General features: G+C 37.2%; 1 protein-coding gene across 1 annotated transcript; it reads left to right on the top strand.

The window, feature by feature from the left end:
- The first annotated feature begins 881 nt into the window (after positions 1–881).
- Gtsf1 (gametocyte specific factor 1) lies at positions 882–17,774 on the top strand. The gene is made up of 6 exons (XM_074084854.1): positions 882–897; positions 5,165–5,265; positions 15,415–15,541; positions 16,046–16,129; positions 16,597–16,660; positions 17,672–17,774. The coding sequence occupies exons 1-6, from the start codon at positions 882–884 to the stop codon at positions 17,772–17,774; spliced, it is 495 nt and encodes a 164-aa protein (XP_073940955.1).
- Positions 17,775–18,189: the final 415 nt, after the last annotated feature.

Here is an 18,189-nt window from a genome sequence, read left to right as displayed (position 1 = left end):
TAATCAAAGTGCTTAATTCAACAGAGCAGGTCTCTAGTAAAAGAGGATTCAAATTTCAAAACCATTTCTTGTAATCTTTTTCATTTCTGTTAGATTTGTTCTCTTATGACTATGTTATAAATAGCTCTTAAATACTAACATTCACAAGTTTTCCCACACTTCAAAGAGAGAATGAGTAGACTGGAGAAGCTTAAATCAACAACTCTTGACATTTTAGCATAGGAAATTAGGAAGAGAATGAAGTGAAGCATCACTAGAAAAGGGGAACATCAGGGTAGTGTTTCCTGATCATGAAAATGATAATCTAGAATGTCTCAGGCATTTTGATGAGTTAAATGTACACTATCTGACATAGGCATCCAGTATTCCCAGATCCCAGAGAGGGGCAAGAATGGTTGCCTGCCCATCTGTAATTTTTAAGAACTTGAAAGTTTTAAAATAGTACCCTATTATTCCTGTGTTTATCCAGAAGCTTAAATAACCATATTCTGTGGGCTTGACTTTACTTTATCATGTTAAATAGCATCAAACCCTGACAGCAAGAAAACAGTAGTAGGCTATTGTAATACCACTTAAAATAGACTGATATCTTGTGACCTGAATACAATTTATATTAGTAGTCATATTTAATCTAACTATTGGTGGGCCCTAGAATTTATTGCAAGAATGTGAGTTAGGCAATGGTATTTAAGTGCTTCAAAGGAGTAAAGAATGCTTTAAATGAGGAGAAAATGGGGAGGAGGGAATGCACTAAAAGTTTCTATAAAGTGATTCCACTTCTGAGGGGTACCTTTTGGTATATTTCATTTCTTATTCCCTAAACCATGCTTTTTTTTTTTTTTTCCTCCCCAGCAGTTGGAATCAGCTCCTTTATTTTCAGCATGGAAGGCACTTACAGTATGTACTTCTTGTTGTTTTTAGAAAATAAGTTAAATCATTTACATATAGTTTGATGTCTGGCAGAGTTTTGGTGTGTTAGGAAAACTGATTTCATTCTGAACTGCTGCAAAGGAAAGGTCTGTGTAGTATTGATGTAGAGAAGTACTCAAATTTGAAGTAAGACACTACAGTAAGGTATGAGAGCTGATGTTGCGGCTCACTTCTGTAATCCCAGCACTCGAGACTGAGGCAAGAGAATGGCAAGTCTGAGGCCAGCCTGAGCTATATAACAAGACCCTGTCTCCCAAAAAAAAAAAAAAAAACCGCTGGGGGTGTTGCTCAGTGGTAGACCATTTGTCTATCATGCACAAGGCCCTGAGTTCGATCACCACCCAAAATGAAATAAGTATGAGAAGTCAGAGCACCTTTGAAAAGGCACAGTTAAGACATCTGAGTTAAACTATACTTCTCTGGAAATTGAACTCAGGGTTTACACATGCTAAGCACACTCTATATTTTTATTAAAGGACTTTAGCCTCTCATATGTATAATACAGAAATAGTAGCCTCTGCTTTTTATTTTTTAATTTTTTATTAACATATATTAATTGTACAAAATAATGGGTTTCTTTTGTTTTTAGGGGTAGTACAGTGCCTATAACAAGGTTGATATACATTCAGTTTTTAGGATAAAAAGTCCCAGAAAGGATACTTACTCTCAAGTGATCCAGGAACCTTAGATGACCCAAGAAATCAAAAGGGATCCAGCTTCTAAATGTAGGACCAAAGGGACCTGACAGTCATTTAATTTATAATTTAAAAAAAAAGGCATGGATTAATATCCCAAAGTTACCAATTTAGTCAAGAACAATGAGAACAGTCTTCTATATTGTTTGTACCTAGTACTCCTACTTAACATGACAGGCACTAGGATTTCTAGGCCCTGACTCAGTTTCAGGAACATAAGAGTAATCCATGGGTAAACTGTCAACAGGGTCTACTTGGTTTTGTTATAATTAGTAGTTCCAACTAAAGAATATTTAGCCTCATTCTACCTTCTAAGAAGATTCCAATTGAGATCTTTATCATCAAAATATTGAAACTACATAGAAATAATCCTTATTAGATATCTAGAAGACAGTGGCTCTCAAACTTTAGCATGTGGCAAAATTGCCTGGAGGGCTAATTAAAACACAAAGTCTCCACTTTTAGAGTTTCTGATCCAGAAGGTATGGAATCTGAGAATGCAACTATCAGTTCCCAGGTGATGTTAATGATGCTCATTTTGGGGCCACAAATTCACCTAGGAGCTTGTTAGAAATAAACATCATTGCCTGGTGCTGGTGGCTCGCTCCTGTAATGCTGGCTACTCAGGAGACAGATCAAGAGGAGGATTTCAGTTTGAAGCTACCCCAGGCAAATAGTGGAGACCCTATCTCAAAAAACCTATTACAAAAAAAAAAAGGATTGTTTGGGATGGCTCAAGATGTAGGCCCTGAGTTCAAACCCAACCCAACTACCTACTGAATGAGAATCTGTTAACATAATCCCTAAGCATTTTAATGTCTGGGAATGGTGTTAAAGTTTGCAAAATGCTGCATTAGACTGTATCAGAGTCCTGAAGATCTTCAGCTTCTGTCTTTGGTACGTACCTCAACTGGTGATGCTTTTGTCAGGCCTAGTATTTATTCCCATGAAGTTTCCTTCATGTCTCGTGATGGGTTCTAGACCCTACCCAAATTTGAAGAACAGCTGACTTTGTTTTCCAAAGTAAGCTGTATTCCCAGGAAGCCAAACAAAATTGTTGCACAACAGTTCAAAGGTAAATGTACATACACTTCAGTGCAGCATTCTTAAGTATCTGCCCAAGAGAAATACAGTGCACAAGGAAGTACATACTAAATTGTTTGTCCCGGTATTCTATATAATAATAAAAAAGCTAGAAACATATGTCCATCAATAAGTGAACTGGTAAGAATCTATGGTAGCTGGGCATGATGGCACATCCCTGTCATTTTTTAATGAGTCTTTATATGTTTTCCATTAAATGATGTATCTAGAAATAATCAAGTGGTAGAGTGCCTGCTTAGCAAGCACAGGCCCTGAGTTCAAACCCCAGTACTGCTAAAAAAAAAAAAAATAGAATAGTTTTGGTTTTTTTTTTTTGTTTTTAACTATAGAGTGGTGGTTGCCAGGGGCTGGGGAGGGAAATGAAGATTTGATGTTTAATGGATATAGGGTTTCAGTTTTTCCAGATGACATGCTCTGGAGGTTGGTTGCACAACAGTGTGAATATACTTTACAAGTAGTGTAATTACAAGTAATTTAAATGGTAAAAATTCTGTGTATTTTATCACAATTTTTTAGAAATTTTAATTAAAAATAAAAGAAAAGCTGGGCATAGTGGCACATTCCTATAATCCCAGCACTTGAAAGCTGAGGCAAGCCAGGCACCGGTGGCTCACGCCTGTAATCCTAGCTACTCAGGAGGCAGAGATCAGGAGGATCACGGTTCAAAGCCAGCCTGGGCAAAAACTTCGCAAGATCCTATCTCAAAAAACCTTTCACAAAAATAGGACTGGTGGAGTAAGCCTGAGTTCAAGCCCCAGTGCTTTAAAAAAAAAACAAAACAAAACAAAGCTGAGGCAAGATGATCTCCAGTTTAAGGCCAGACTAAACTGCATGGCATTATCCGGTCCCAAAAAAACAAGGACTGAGGCTATAGTTCAGTGCTTGCCTAGCATGTACAAGGCCCTGGTTTTATCCCCAGTATTGCAAATAAAATAAAATAAAAATTTCCTAAATGTAGAAAACCAGATTAGAGCTGATCTAAATTGCCAGAGACCACAAAGTAAAGCCTTATGGTAGCTCTCATTATAAACATATAATGTGTGTGAATCATAAAGTACGTCCAGTCTGTCAGCTGCTGACATGGCCTAACATTTGCTAGTGATGGAATGGATTAAATGAAGGGAAACTAATAAGAATTTCATCTATAAATGCTCCCTTGGTTTCCTGAAGCTTCAGAAATAAGAAAAGATTGCTGGTCAAGAAGAGCCTGGTTGGCATAATAAACTTGCCTGTCCTCTAAGACTTTTCCTTCCTATTCATTTCTGTCCTTCAAGTCACCTTTCTGGTTAGTTTGCATCACAATCCTGGTTAGCAATTCTGTGTTTACCACTCTTCCAGTAAAACTGTCTGTTTCAATTCCCCACTGACTTCTGATTTTCATTGCAGTCTCCTGGTTTATAAGCACCTTTATCAAATGTGAATTGTTTATCTTATTTTACCTTCAGGAGTGGCAAGAGCATTTTATTAGGTTGCCTTATTTCCCATCCTTAACCAAACTTGTTAAGATTTGGGGCTCAGTATGGGTATTTTGTATAGCCTAAGGACACTTTTAAACAGCGTAATACAGGTTAGGGGCTTTCTTTCACAGCAGTTCCATATGACTGCAGTTGTCTTAGCCTCAGGAGGTTCTGTTTTTGCAGATGGTTCTATTTTTGTAGCTGGCCAATTTGGTAGTCATTAAAGAATTAGTTTTTTTCTCATCAGTGCTCCAAAATACAAAAAGTAAAACTACCCTTCTAATAAAGGTAATGGGATCACTTGAGTGATAATTTAGAGTAACCAACATCAGTATTTACTTCAAAAGAAATTTTAAACCAGACAGATGAAAAAGAAATGTATCCATTATTTCTCAAGTTTCCATAGAACATGTGATTAATACAGAGCACTGCTCATCAGCTTTGTTCATGTCATGGGATAGTAGCAATATACAAAGATGTTGATAAGGTGATTAATTATCCTTGACTTATCCTTGCATTGGTCGGATTGGGGATGGGGGCGCTTTGCAAGTACAGTGGGCCACAGTGGATATATTGGCACATCAGCAATTCATTCCAACTTTGACATACTGATTGGTAACCAATCATACTGATTGGTTGGACCAGAGAACAGAAATGACCCTGAATTAGCACTTTTTTTTTTTAGAAAAGGATAAAAATGGTGTCATTTAACTTTTTTTGTTTTATAATAAGGGTAACCAACAGTTAAGACAATATTCAATCAACTATGACCTGAGACTGTACCCCATAATTGTTCATTCTGCTGGATTTAAGATTCAGTGATAACACAAATTTATTTTCTCATAATTACATATTCATTTTCAATTGTTTAGTCACCCTTTAATCTGTTTTGTTCTATTATCATAGATTCTGTTGAAAAATCCAATGTGCTTGAAGATACTATAGTTTTACAAGGTCCTATATATTTCTCTCTTTCAGTCGACTCCCTGGACCCTGAAAAACTATTACAATGTCCCTATGATAAAAATCACCAGATCAGGGCCTGCAGGTTTCCTTATCATCTCATCAAGTGCAGAAAGGTAAGGTATTATTTTTATAATTTGTCCTCTCATGCCCTCTTGAGTTCTTTTTAAAAACCAGATTTCATAAGCAGCAAATAGTGTTAGTGTGTTTTAATTGAATGCCAGAATTATTTTGAGAATCTATCTCTGTATTAAATACCAACATTTATAGAAAGGAGTTTGTTTATTCCTTGAAATGCATAATTCTTTTTCTTAACTAATGACAGAGTACCCTTTGTAAACATCATCTCTAGAGTCTTCTTACCCTTCACATATAAATTTAATGTGTTCATTATCCTGGAAAAGATTGAGTGTTATAATATACTTCTTTCTGATTATTTTTCTGTTCTTATTTCGAAATTTTATAGAAAATTGAATAGCTAAAATTTAGAAAATACTGTTCCTTTTGGGGGGGGTTTGGAACAAGCAATGTATACACATAAGTAAATGTAAAAACAATAAAATAAAAGTAGAAAGGAAAAAAAATAGCTGGGCACTGGTGGCTTATGCCTGTAATCCTAGCTACTTGATATCCAGAAAGAAAAAAAAAAAAGACAAGGAAAATATTCCTAAAAATAATTGTTTCAACATCTTTTTAAGAATTAGCATTTTTCTCTCTGACTACTCCTTTATACGCTTATCTGATGTAAACTACTTTAGTACTATGTTGAGAAACACTTTGACAGGGTTGTTAGAATACAGATGTCAGATACAGAAACCAAAATTCTGCCAGCATTTATGCTTGGAAACCAATTTTGGTATTGATTCCAAACTACATACGTTTCAGACATAACATCATTTTTTTTTAATTTTTATTCATATGTGCATACAATGTTTGGATGATTTCTCCCCCCTTCCCCCACCCCCTCCCTTATCCCCCCTGCCCCCTCCCTCTCCCCCCCACCCCCTCGCTACCCGGCAGAAACTATTTTGCCCTTATCTCTAATTTTGTTGAAGAGAGAGTCTAAGAAATAATAGGAAGGACTAAGGGGGTTTTGCCAGTTGAGATAAGGATAGCTATATAGGGAGTTGACTTGCATTGATTTCCTGTGCATGTGTTTTATCTTCTAAGTTAATTCTTCTTGAACTAACCTTTTCTCTAGTTCCTGGTCCCCTTTTCCTATTGGCCTCAGTTGCTTTTATGGTATCTGCTTTAGTTTCTCTGCGTTAAGGGCAACAAATGCTAGCTAGTTTTTTAGGTGTCTTACCTATCCTCACCCCTCCCTTGTGTGCTCTCGCTTTTATCATGTGCTCAAAGTCCAATCCCATTGTTGTGTTTGCCCTTGATCTAATGTCCACATATGAGGGAGAACATACGATTTTTGGTCTTTTGGGCCAGGCTAACCTCACTCAGAATGATGTTCTCCAATTCCATCCATTTACCAGTGAATGATAACATTTTGTTCTTCTTCATGGCTGCATAAAATTCCATTGTATATAGATACCACATTTTCTTAATCCATTCGTCAGTGGTGGGGCATCTTGGCTATTTCCATAACTTGGCTATTGTGAATAGTGCCGCAATAAACTTGGGTGTGCAGGTGCTTCTGGAGTAACCTGTGTCACAGTCTTTTGGGTATATCCCCAAGAGTGGTATTGCTGGATCAAATGGTAGATCAATGTCTAGCTTTTTAAGTAGCCTCCAAATTTTTTTCCAGAGTGGTTGTACTAGTTTACATTCCCACCAGCAGTGTAAGAGGGTTCCTTCCCCCCCCCCCCCAAAATCCTCGCTAACACCTGTTCTTAGTAGTGTTGCTAATGATGGCTATTCTAACTGGGGTAAGGTGAAATCTTAGTGTGGTTTTAATTTGCATTTCCTTTTCTGCTAGAGATGGTGAGCATTTTTTCATGTGTTTTTTGGCCATTTGAATTTCTTCTTTTGAGAAAGTTCTGTTTAGTTCACTTGCCCATTTCTTATTAGTTCATTAATTTTGAGAGAATTTAGTTTTTTAAGTTCCCTATATATTCTGGTTATCAGTCCTTTGTCTGATGTGTAGCTGGCAAGTATTTCCTTCCATTCTGAGGGTGGTCTCTTCAGTTTAGAGACCATTTCTTTTGTTGAGCAGAAGCTTTTTAATTTTATGAAGTCCCATTTATCTGTGCTATCTCTTAGTTGCTGTGCTGCTGGGGTTCCATTGAGAAAGTTCTTACCTATACCTATTAATTCCAGAGTATTTCCTACTCTTTCCTGTACCAACTTTAGAGTTTGGTGTCTGATATTAAGATCCTTGATCCATTTTGAGTTAGTATTGGTATAGGGTGATATACATGGATCTAGTTTCAGTTTTTTGCAGACTGCTAACCAGTTTCCCCAGCAGTTTTTGTTGAAGAGGCTCTCTTTTCTCCATCATATATTTTTAGCACCTTTGTCAAAGACAAGTTGGTTATAGTTGTGTGGCTTCATATCTGGGTCCTCTATTCTGTCCCACTGGTCTTCATGTCTGTTTTTGTGCCAGTACCATGCTGTTTTTATTTTTACTGCTTTGTAATATAGTTTGAAGTCGGGTATCGTGATACCTCCAGCATTGTTCTTTTGACTGAGTATTGCCTTGGCTATTCGTGGCCTCTTGTGTTTCCATATAAATATCATGGTAGATTTTTCAATCTCTTTAATGAATGTCATTGGAATTTTGATGGGAATTGCATTAAACATGTAGATTACTTTTGGGAGTATAGACATTTTTACTATGTTGATTCTACCAATCCATGAGCATGAGAGATCTCTCCACTTTCTATAGTCTTCCTCAGTCTCTTTCTTCAGAAGTGTATAGTTTTCCTTGTAGAGGTCGTTCATATCTTTTGTTAGGTTTACACCTAGGTATTTGATTTTTTTTGAGGCTATTGTAAATGGAATTGTTTTCATATATTCTTTCTCAGTTTGTTCATTATTAGTGTATAGAAATGCTAATTTTTCTATGTTGATTTTTATATCCTGTTAACTTGCTGTAACTATTGATGGTGTCTAGGAGCTTTTGAGTAGAGTTTTTTGGGTCTTTAAGGTATAGGGTCATATTATCTGCAAATAGGGATATTTTGACAGTTTCTTTACCTATTTGTATTCCTTTTATTCCTTCTTCTTTTCTAATTGCTGTGGCTAGGAATTCCAGTACTATGTTGAATAGGAGTGGAGATAGTGGGCATCCTTGTCTAGTTCCTGATTTTAGAGGGAATGGTTTCAGTTTTTCTCCGCTAAGTATAATGCTGGCTGTAGGTTTGTCATATATAGCTTTTATAATGTTGAGGTACTTTCCTTCTATTCCTAGTTTTCTTAGAGCTTTTATCATGAATGGTGTTATATCTTATCAAAGGCTTTTTCTGCATCTGTTGAGATGATCAAGTGGTTTTTGTCTTTCCTTCTGTTAATGTGGTTTATTACGTTTATTGATTTTCGTATGTTGAACCACCCCTGCATTCCTGGGATGACGCCTCCTTGGTCTTGGTGAATGATATTTTTGATGTGTTGTTGAATTCGGTTTGCCATTATTTTATTGAGGATTTTTGCACCAATGATCATTAAGGAGATTGGCCTGTAGTTCTCCTTTTTGGAGGTGTCTTTGCCTGGTTTTGGGATACTGGCTTCATAAAATGTGTTAGGCAGTTTTCCTTCCCTTTCTATTTCGTGGAACAGTTTAAGGAGGGTTGGGATCAGTTCTTCTTTAAAGGTCTGATAGAATTCAGCAGAGAATCCATTAGGTCCTGGACTTTTCTTTCTGGGGAGACTCTTGATTGCTGCCTCAACTTCATTTTATGTTATAGATCTGTTCAGGTTGATTAATATCCTCTTGGTTCAGTTTTGGATGATCATATGTATCTAGAAATCTGTCCATTTCTTTAAGATTTTTGAATTTATTTGAATATAGATTCTCGAAGTAGTCTCTGATGATTTCCTGAACTTCCATGGTGTTTGTTGTTATCTCCCCTTTTGCATTCCTGATTCTGCTAATTTGGGTTTTTTCTCTCCTCGTTTTAGTCAGGTTTGTCAGGGGTCTGTCGATCTTGTTTATTTTTTCAAAGAACCAACTTTTTGTTTCATTAATTCTTTGTATGGTTTTTTTGGTTTCTATTTCATTGATTTCAGCTCTTATTTTTATTATTTCTCTCCTTCTATTTGTTTTGGAATTTGCTTGTTCTTGTTTTTCTAGGAGTTTGAGATGTATCATTAGGTCATTGATTTGGGATCTTTCAGTCTTTTTAATATATGCTTTCATGGCTATAAACTTTCCTCTCAGGACTGCCTTTGCTGTGTCCCATAGATTCCAGTAGGTTGTGTTTTCATTTTTATTGTGTTCCAGGAATTTTTCAATTTCCTTTTTTATTTCATCAATGACCCATTGTTCATTTTTCAATGAGTTATTCAGTTTCCAGCTGTTTGCATGTTTTTTGTCTTTTCTTTTGTTGTTGAGTTCTAGTTTTATTGCATTGTGATCAGATAGAATGCATGGTATAATTTCTGTTTTCTTATATTTGCTGAGGCTTGCTTTGTGCCCTAGGATATGATCTATTTTGGAGAAGGTTCCATGGGCTGCTTGAAACCCATGGAAGAATGTATGCTGTGTAGAAGAATGTATGTTGTGTAGAAGTTGGATTAAATGTTCTGTAGACATAAACTAGGTCCATTTGATCTATTATATATTTTAGATCTAGGATTTCTTTATTGATTTTTTGTTTGGATGACCTATATTGATGACAGTGGGGTGTTAAAGTCTCCCACGACCCCTGTGTTGGAGTTAATGTATGTGTATGGAGTTAACATATTCAGGGTATGTTTGATGAAATTGATATTGACATTGGGTGCATATAGGTTGATAATTATCATTCCTTTTGGTCTATTTCCCCTTTTATTAGTATGGAATGTCCTTCTTTATCTCGTTTGATCAATGTAGGTTTGAAGTCTACTTTGTCAGAGATAAGTATTGCTACTCCTACCTGTTTTTGGGGGCCACTGGATTGGTAAATCTTCCAGCCTTTCATTGTAAACCTATGCTTATTTCTGTCAGTGAGATGGGTCTCCTGTAGGCAACAAATTGTTGGATCATTCTTTTTAATCCAGTTCGTCAAGTGGTGCCTTTTGTTGGGGGAATTAAGTCCATTAACATTAAGTGTTAGTACTGATAGGTATGTGGTGATTCCTGTCATTTAGTTGTCTTAGTTGTTTGAAGGTTTGATTGTGTACAGCTAAGTTGAGGTTACTCTCTATTTTCTTGCTTTTTCTTTTCCTGTAGTTTGGTGCTGCCTGCCCTTTCATGGTTATGTTGGGTTTTACTTTCTGTGTCCAGAATCCCTTGAAGAATCTTTTGTAGTGGTGGATTTGTGGTCAAATATTGTTTTAGTTTTTGCTTATCATGGAAGACTTTTATTGCTCCATCTATTTTGAATGCTAGTTTTGCTGGGTAGAGTATCCTAGGGTTGAAGTTATTTTCATTCAGAGCCTGGAAGATCTCACCCCACGCTCTTCTTACTTTTAATGTTTCTGTTGAGAAGTCTGCTGTGATTTTGATGGGTTTACCTTTGTATGTTATTTGTTTTTTCTCTCTTACAGCCTTCAGTATTCTTTCTCGGGTCTCTATATTTGTTGTTTTAATGATAATATGCTGTGGGGTAGATCTATTTTGGTCTGGTCTGTTTGGTGTTCTGGAGGCCTCTTGCATCTCTATGGGAATAGCTTTCTCTAGATTTGGGAAATTTTCTGTTATTATTTTGTTGAATATATTATGCATTCACTTTGGTTGCATCTCTTCTCCTTCTTCGATGCCCATGATTCTCAGGTTTGATCTTTTGATGGAGTCAGTGAGTTCTTGCATTTTCTTTTCACAGGTCTTGAGTTGTTTAATAGTTCTTAGGTTTTTTCTTTAATTACCATTTCATCTTCGAGTTCTGAGATTCTGTCTTCTGTTTATTCTATTCTGCTGAATTGGCCTTCCATTTTGTTTTGCAGTTCTGTTTTGTTCTTTTTTCAAAGGTTTTTCATATCCTGAGTCTCTTCCTCTTTAATGTTGTCTATTTTCATCCTGAGTTCATTTATCTCTTTATTAATCATGTTCTTTGTTTCACTTTGGTGTTTATACAGTGCTTCTATGGTTTCTTTCATTTCTTCTTGTGCTTTTTCAAATTCTCTATTTTTGTTGTCTTGGAATTTCTTGAGTGTCTCCTGTACATTTTGGTTGACCATATCCAGTATCATCTCTATAAAATTCTCATTGAGTACCTGTAGTATGTCTTCTTTTAAATTATTCTTGTGGGCTTCATTGGGTCCTTTGGCATAGTTTATCTTCATTTTGTTGGAGTCTGGATCTAAGTATCTGTTTTCTTCATTTCCCTCTGGTTCCTGTACTAATTTTTTGCTGTGGGGAAACTAGTTTCCCTGTTTTTTCTGTCTTCCCGTCATTGCCCTTGATGGTGTTATTGTCCCTGTACTGTGTGCAATTAAGTATTTTCTAGCTTGTAATAACAATGGTGATATTTAGAATGGAAGGGTGAGAGGAGAGGGAAAGCAAAGAAGTTAAAGAGGGAAACACAAGTAAACAAACAAAAAAAACCAAAAGAAACAAAAAAGTTTCAAAGATATAAACAGGGAGAGATAGTGTACTAATCAACAGTAAGCTGAACAGGCATTAGAGGATTGAGAAAATAAAAGAAAATTAAAAATTTTAAAAATAATAATAATAAATTAAAAAAATAAAAAAATCTCCAAGTTCAAATGCCATAAAGTTTCAGTCTTAATAATTTTGGTGTTAGTCTCTCATCCTCCAATCCTGGAGATGGTGTCTCAGAAGTAGTTCTATTGTTGTCTCATCAAAGGGGAAAAAAAAACAAACAAAACAGAGCAAACCTTAACTAAAAAAAACACTACAAAGTGTCCCAAGTTCAAATGCAATACAGTTTCAGTAAGTTTTTCAGCATGCAGGTGTAGTTCAGTTGTTGTCTCATCAAAGGTAGGGAGAAGAAGAAAAAAAGAGTCTGGAGACAGTTCTCTGAAATAGCTATCTGAGGCTGTGGCTCACCTGCCTGCTGCTGTTAGCCTGCTGTTGCTGGAGGCTTTATTTATGCAGATCTCAGGAGTGAGCTTAATACTCACCTGGCCCCTCAGTCTTTGTTTACTCAGAGTTCTCCTGTGTGCGATCCACTGCTACAAGCTTTTCCCTTTCCAAGCACACTGGGGGAGGTGAGACTACACATGCTTTCTCAGGCCAGCGTGTTTATTTACAGTTCAAGTGGGAAGTGGGCCTTCCCCCCTCTCCTGTGGAGTTTTCCTCCCACCGCCACTTTTACAAGCGTTCCCACTCTTGGATGCTGGGTGTGTGCTGCTGCTCCTGCCTTCTCCAGCCAGCTTGTTTATTTACCATTCTGTGAGCGACTCCCATTCTCCCCCCCTTCAGTGCTCAGGGTGCCCCACCCTCTTTGCTATGTGTCTTTTTTGTTGTTATTGCTTATTATTCAGTTTTTTTTCTTTTTTCCCTGGGTGGGGGTCAGTCTGTCCATGGGGCTAGGCTGATCTGACCCAGAGTTGTCTGTGGGAGTACATGTGCTGCTTAGCTCACCTTGTGGTCTTCTTCCCAAGCAGCCTGGACACTGGCATCTGGCTGCGGCCCAGGGACCCTCCTGGTTTCTCCATTTAACATGAAGTGGAGATGCTCTACGCACGTTGGAGGTGTGGAGGGGTCAAAGTTTTGCCTCTTCTCAGTGGTTTTTCCTATAAGGTGTACATCCAGCATCTCTCCAAGATTTTACTTTAAGAGGCACACTTTCTGCTTCCTCCCTCTAGCCACCATCTTGGAATCTCCTTAACATCCTTTAAAAAATTGTTCCTCTTGACTGTGGTGTAGCTCAATAACAGCGCATGTTCCTACTCTGTCTGCATGAATTCTGCATGCTTGAGACCCAGAATTCAATCCCTAGCACTTAAAAAAAAGAAGGGGGTGTTTCTATTATAGTCCTAGAAATATAATAGGTCTTTGATTATTTCTCTAGCTCTTTTTAATCTCTAGAGCAAGAAACCCTTAGAGCTGGTGGAGTGCCTCAAGTGGTAGAGCGCCTTCCTAGCAAGTGTGAGTCCCTGGGTTCAAAGGCCAGTACTGCCAAAAGACAAGCCTGTAATTGCTGGCTGGGCACTGGTAGCTCACGCCTGTGGCTCACCCCTGTAATCCTAGTTACTCATGAGGCAGAGATCAGGAAGATTGCAGTTTGAAGCCAGCCCAGTCAAATAGTTGGGAAGACCCTGTCTTGAAAAAACCCATCACAAAAATGTTCTGCTGGTGTGGCTCAGGGTATAGGCCCTGAGTTCAAACCCCAGCACTGCAAAATTTAAAAAAAGAATCCTTTAAAGTTAAACCTGGACAGTTTGGGTCAGCAGATGCCAGTACAGCTTTCTCCCCTATACTCTTAAACACCTCCCAAGGATAAAGATTGGGAGAGGGATCCAAGTGATAAAAAGCCACCATCAGAACTCCTATCTTCTAACATCCTTCTTTAATCTCTGGCCTCAAAACTTTTACATTGAATGCCTGATATCCCTTTGAAAATGATGGGGTTCCCTGCTCTTATGGTGTTTTTTCTGTTTTGTTTTAGGCAGGGCAAGAGGGGGGTGTTGTTTTTTGGCAGTACTGGGGTTTGAACTCATTGTCTTGTGCTTGCTAGACAAGTGGTCTACCACTTGAGCCACATCTCCAGCTCTTTTTGCTTTATTTATTTTCAGATAGGGTCTTAAGCTTTTGCCAGGGCCTGTCTCAGACTGTGATTCTCCTACATTCACTTCCATATTTGATTACAATATGCACTCCCACACTTAGCTTGTTTTTTGAAATAGAATCTCACTTTTTTTTTTTTTTTTTTTTTTTGGCCTGGGCTTGCCTTGAATCACAATCTTCCCATCTCTGCTTCCCATGTAGATATGATTACAGGTACCACCACATCCTTCTGTTTTTCCAATCTTTTTTCTACTTCACATTATTTTTACTTTTTGAGTTTAATTTATAACATGTCTTTTTCTAATTTTTGGGGAGGTGGGACAGATATGAACTCAGGGCTTCACCCTGGCAAAGCAGATGCTCTACCTCTTAAGTCATACCTCCAGTCTGTTTTACTGTGGTTATTTTTGAGATGGGGAATCACAAACTGTTTGCCAAGGCTGGCCTTGAACTGAGATCCTTCTGATCTCAGCCTGGCAAGTAGCTAGGATTACAGGTGTGAGTCCTCAGTGCCCAGCATAAGTAAATTTCTTGTTAGTATATTTGCCATAAGATTTGGGTGATATTAAACCCTTTGTTTTGGTTTAAAACAAGGAACTTGGTCAGCAGAGTATCTGTCATTTGGGCTTTTCCTTAGTGAAATAACTGAAATAAAGGTCAAACTATTCAGAGCCTCATTTTAGGCATCATTACTTTAAATAAGCATCCCTGTGTTAATCTGAAAAATCATTGGTTTGTCTCTTCTGCATCTCCCTTTACAATAGCTATTTTCCAGCACTATTATATTGCAGTACCATGTGCAGTACTGCAGTGCAGATTAAGTTCATTTTAGTGTTACTGTTCTTCCTGAATATAAGCTTTCAAAGACATCCAGAGAGTTTTCCATTATAGGCTGTGCTGACTCAGAAATAAATGGAAGAAGATACGAAGATAAGATATGTTTAGCTCTATATTAGCCACTTAAGTTCCAATATCTCTGTTGTCAGTCTCTGCAGTCGTAACAATGAGACTTACGTGGTTTGGTTTTTGGCTTTTCTGATTTTTTGTTTGTTTTGGTAAAACTGAAGTTTGAACTCAGGGCTTTGTACTTACAAAGCAGGTGCTTTACTTCTTTAGCAAAACCTCCAGTTCATTTTGTTCTGGTTATTTGGAGATGGGGTCTCATGAACTACTTGCCCCAGCTGGCCTTAAACCTTGATCCTTCCAATCTCAACCTCCCAGTTCTAGCTAGCTTGAATTATAGGTGCAAGCCACTGGCACCTATAACGTAAGGCTTACGTTTTTGATGGTTTTGAAATAATGTCTGTAGGATCTTTATGAGCAATAAATAATTCCCTCTTAATTTTCTATCATGAGTTTGCCTACCGAAGTTAAGCCATAAATTCGTCAAGGAATTTTAGTCTGTTTATAGAAAAAGGCTGAGCCATTCTCCTTGGATTTTAAGATAACCAAACTGATAGATCTCTTTATTTTGGTTTCATAGAATCATCCCGATGTCGCAAGCAAATTGGCTACTTGTCCCTTCAATGCTCGCCACCAGGTTCCTCGGGCTGAAATCAGTCATCATATCTCAAGCTGTGATGACAAGAGTTGTATTGAGCAGGATGTGGGTAAGCCTCACTAGCTAAAACATTTCAGAACTAGAGGTTAGCCACTCCAAATTTGCATTATACTACCATTGTGAGCTTGATTTCTTAGCATTCACTATTTCAAAAGAACAATATTTTTCTGCCTTTGAGATTTTATCTCATAGCAACAGTAGGTTGTCAGGGTGTGTGTGTGTGTGTGTGTGTGTGTGTGTGTGTGTGTGTGTGTGTGTGTGTGTGTGTGTGTGTGTGTATTAGACTGCTTTCTCTTCTGAACAGCCTGATGCATTTTACTAATCTAAAAATAAAATCCTTTTATTGTCATAAATATAGTAAATGTATTTATTTCTACCTCTCTTTCTTGTCTTCTGTCAGCAAAAAGATAAAACCTTTCTATTTGGTTTTTATACTATCCATTTTTAGAAATAAAGACCCATTAGGTCACCCTGCAACCTTTTAAGCTACTAACCCCTGTAAGCCCAATAACTTGACAGTGCTCCCTTATGTCAAATTTTTATTGTCTTGCAGTCAACCAAACCAGGAACCTTGGACAGGAGACTCTGACTGAGAGCACATGGCAATGCCCTCCTTGCGATGAAGACTGGGATAAAGGTGAAGAGCCACCACATCTTTTTCTTCACCATGGTTAAATCTCAAGTCACTTGCTTAAGACATAAGGAAGATTTTCTTTTTTTTATGAACACACCATGTTGTTCTGAATGCCTTATTATTTTTATTAGGCCCCAAAATGAGCACATTTGTATCACTGGTGCAGACATGTAGAACAGCCTATCCCTCTTGATTGCAAAAAGCACTTCTTTACATCTGTTTTTTTCCATAAATTATGTTGTACCATGTGTGTTTGATTGTTACTAGGCACATTTATTATTATTTATGTCACTCGTGTTTATATCCTTCAATTAAATCCCTGCTTCTGTGTCGCTTAGGCAAGGTATTTGATCAATTTGTACTTGAATCTCTAAACTTAGGTGTACTATTTCCCATCTTACAAATTCAACTAGCATGAACTGGTATCTTATCTAGTACTGCCACAAATTATGTTTTGCTTTCTTTGGCAGATTTATGGGAACAAACTAGCACCCCATTTGTCTGGGGCACAGCCAACTTCTGTGGCAACAACAGGTAAATAAAATGGTCTCATTCCCCAAAATCAGAGTGTTCTATTACTTAAAAAAAAAAAAAAGCCACCATCATTCATTGATGATTTTCTTTGGTGGTAGCATAGTACAAGTATTATTTTAGTGAGGGTTTTTTCTTATTCTTTTATTCATAAAAAGGTCATGTGCTTGTACACATGGAATCACTGGAAATATAAAAATACTACCTTATAGTTTAGTAAGGGAGACAATAGTTCCAAACATTCTTGTGTTTTAATTAGTTTTTTTGCTAGGTTTGCATTCATTGTTTTAACATCATTTTTACTGTAGGTAACTAGTGTCTAGGGAAAAAAAATCCTAAAAGTTCTTAATCTGAGATTGGAAATCCAGAGTGTCTACTGGGTAGGAAAGAAAATGTATCTCTCTTCCCAATAATTTTTATATCTAATTTAAAATTAAAAGATTTCTCATTACCACCAACACTCAGACCTTAGAAGATCACAGTTTCAAACCCAAGTGAGACTACTAGATTTATAATGAAGGAATAAGGTGCTAAACTTCATTTTTGTACATATAGAATGCTTATCAATTTTTTATTTCTTAGTATATGCCCAAAAATAGAAAAACTTAAAAGATTAATTACATTGGCTGCAATATTCTATTTACCTCAGTTCTGTGAGATTTGCTGCTTTTGGTTAAGTTGAATGGCATTTTAGTTTATCTCTTGTGTTTATTGAGTGAGTTGATGAGCCTATCATACAGCTGAACAGTAGATGGCATTGCTGTTTATCTCAATTTCCAGAAAATGAAAATGGTTAGACCCATCTTAATGCCTGTACAGAACAGAGAACTTTGCAGAGAACTGGTAATCATTCTAATTGCAGGAGTGTTTTGATGAAAATGTGTTCACATTTTAGATGAATGTAGGTTGTTGTTTTAGCCCAGATTACAGAAAACACATTTTGATTATCTTGTGTGTGTCTGTCTGAAGAATACAAATATGCTTACATAGTCAAATTCCGCTTTCTTTTTGCAGTTCTGCAAGCAACATAGTTATGGAACATAAGAGTAACCTGGCTTCAGGCATGCGAGTTCCCAAGTCTCTGCCATATGTTCTGCCATGGAAAAACAGTAAGTGAAACGAGCCAAAATGCTTTTCTTTTTTTTCATTGTGACAAAAACAGTTGGTCTTGATTATTCAATCTGAACACTTTATATGGCCCTAAAATTGAATGCCTCCACAAAGTTTTTTGTCCTAAGCATCTCACTTCACCCTATTCCTAGCCCTGGTTAGAAACAAGAAATTATAGACAATAAAGCACAAGATCACAGACACCAAAATAATACTTCCAAAATAGGGTGATCACTGACATCAAATAGCATGAATAAATTTGGGGACCAGTGGAAAGACTTGTGAGGGCTGGTGGAGTGGCTGCCTAGTAAGCATGAGGCCCTGAGTTCAAGGCCAGTACCACCAAAAAAAAAAAAAAAGACTGTTGATTTTGGTTAGGAGAAAGTCATCCCTGATTGTCAAGGCATAATGTCAGTAGCAAA

Source organism: Castor canadensis, chromosome 8 (assembly GCF_047511655.1).
Source record: "Castor canadensis chromosome 8, mCasCan1.hap1v2, whole genome shotgun sequence".
Classification (NCBI taxonomy): Eukaryota; Metazoa; Chordata; class Mammalia; order Rodentia; family Castoridae; genus Castor; species Castor canadensis.
This window is presented reverse-complemented; position numbering and strand designations above follow the sequence as displayed.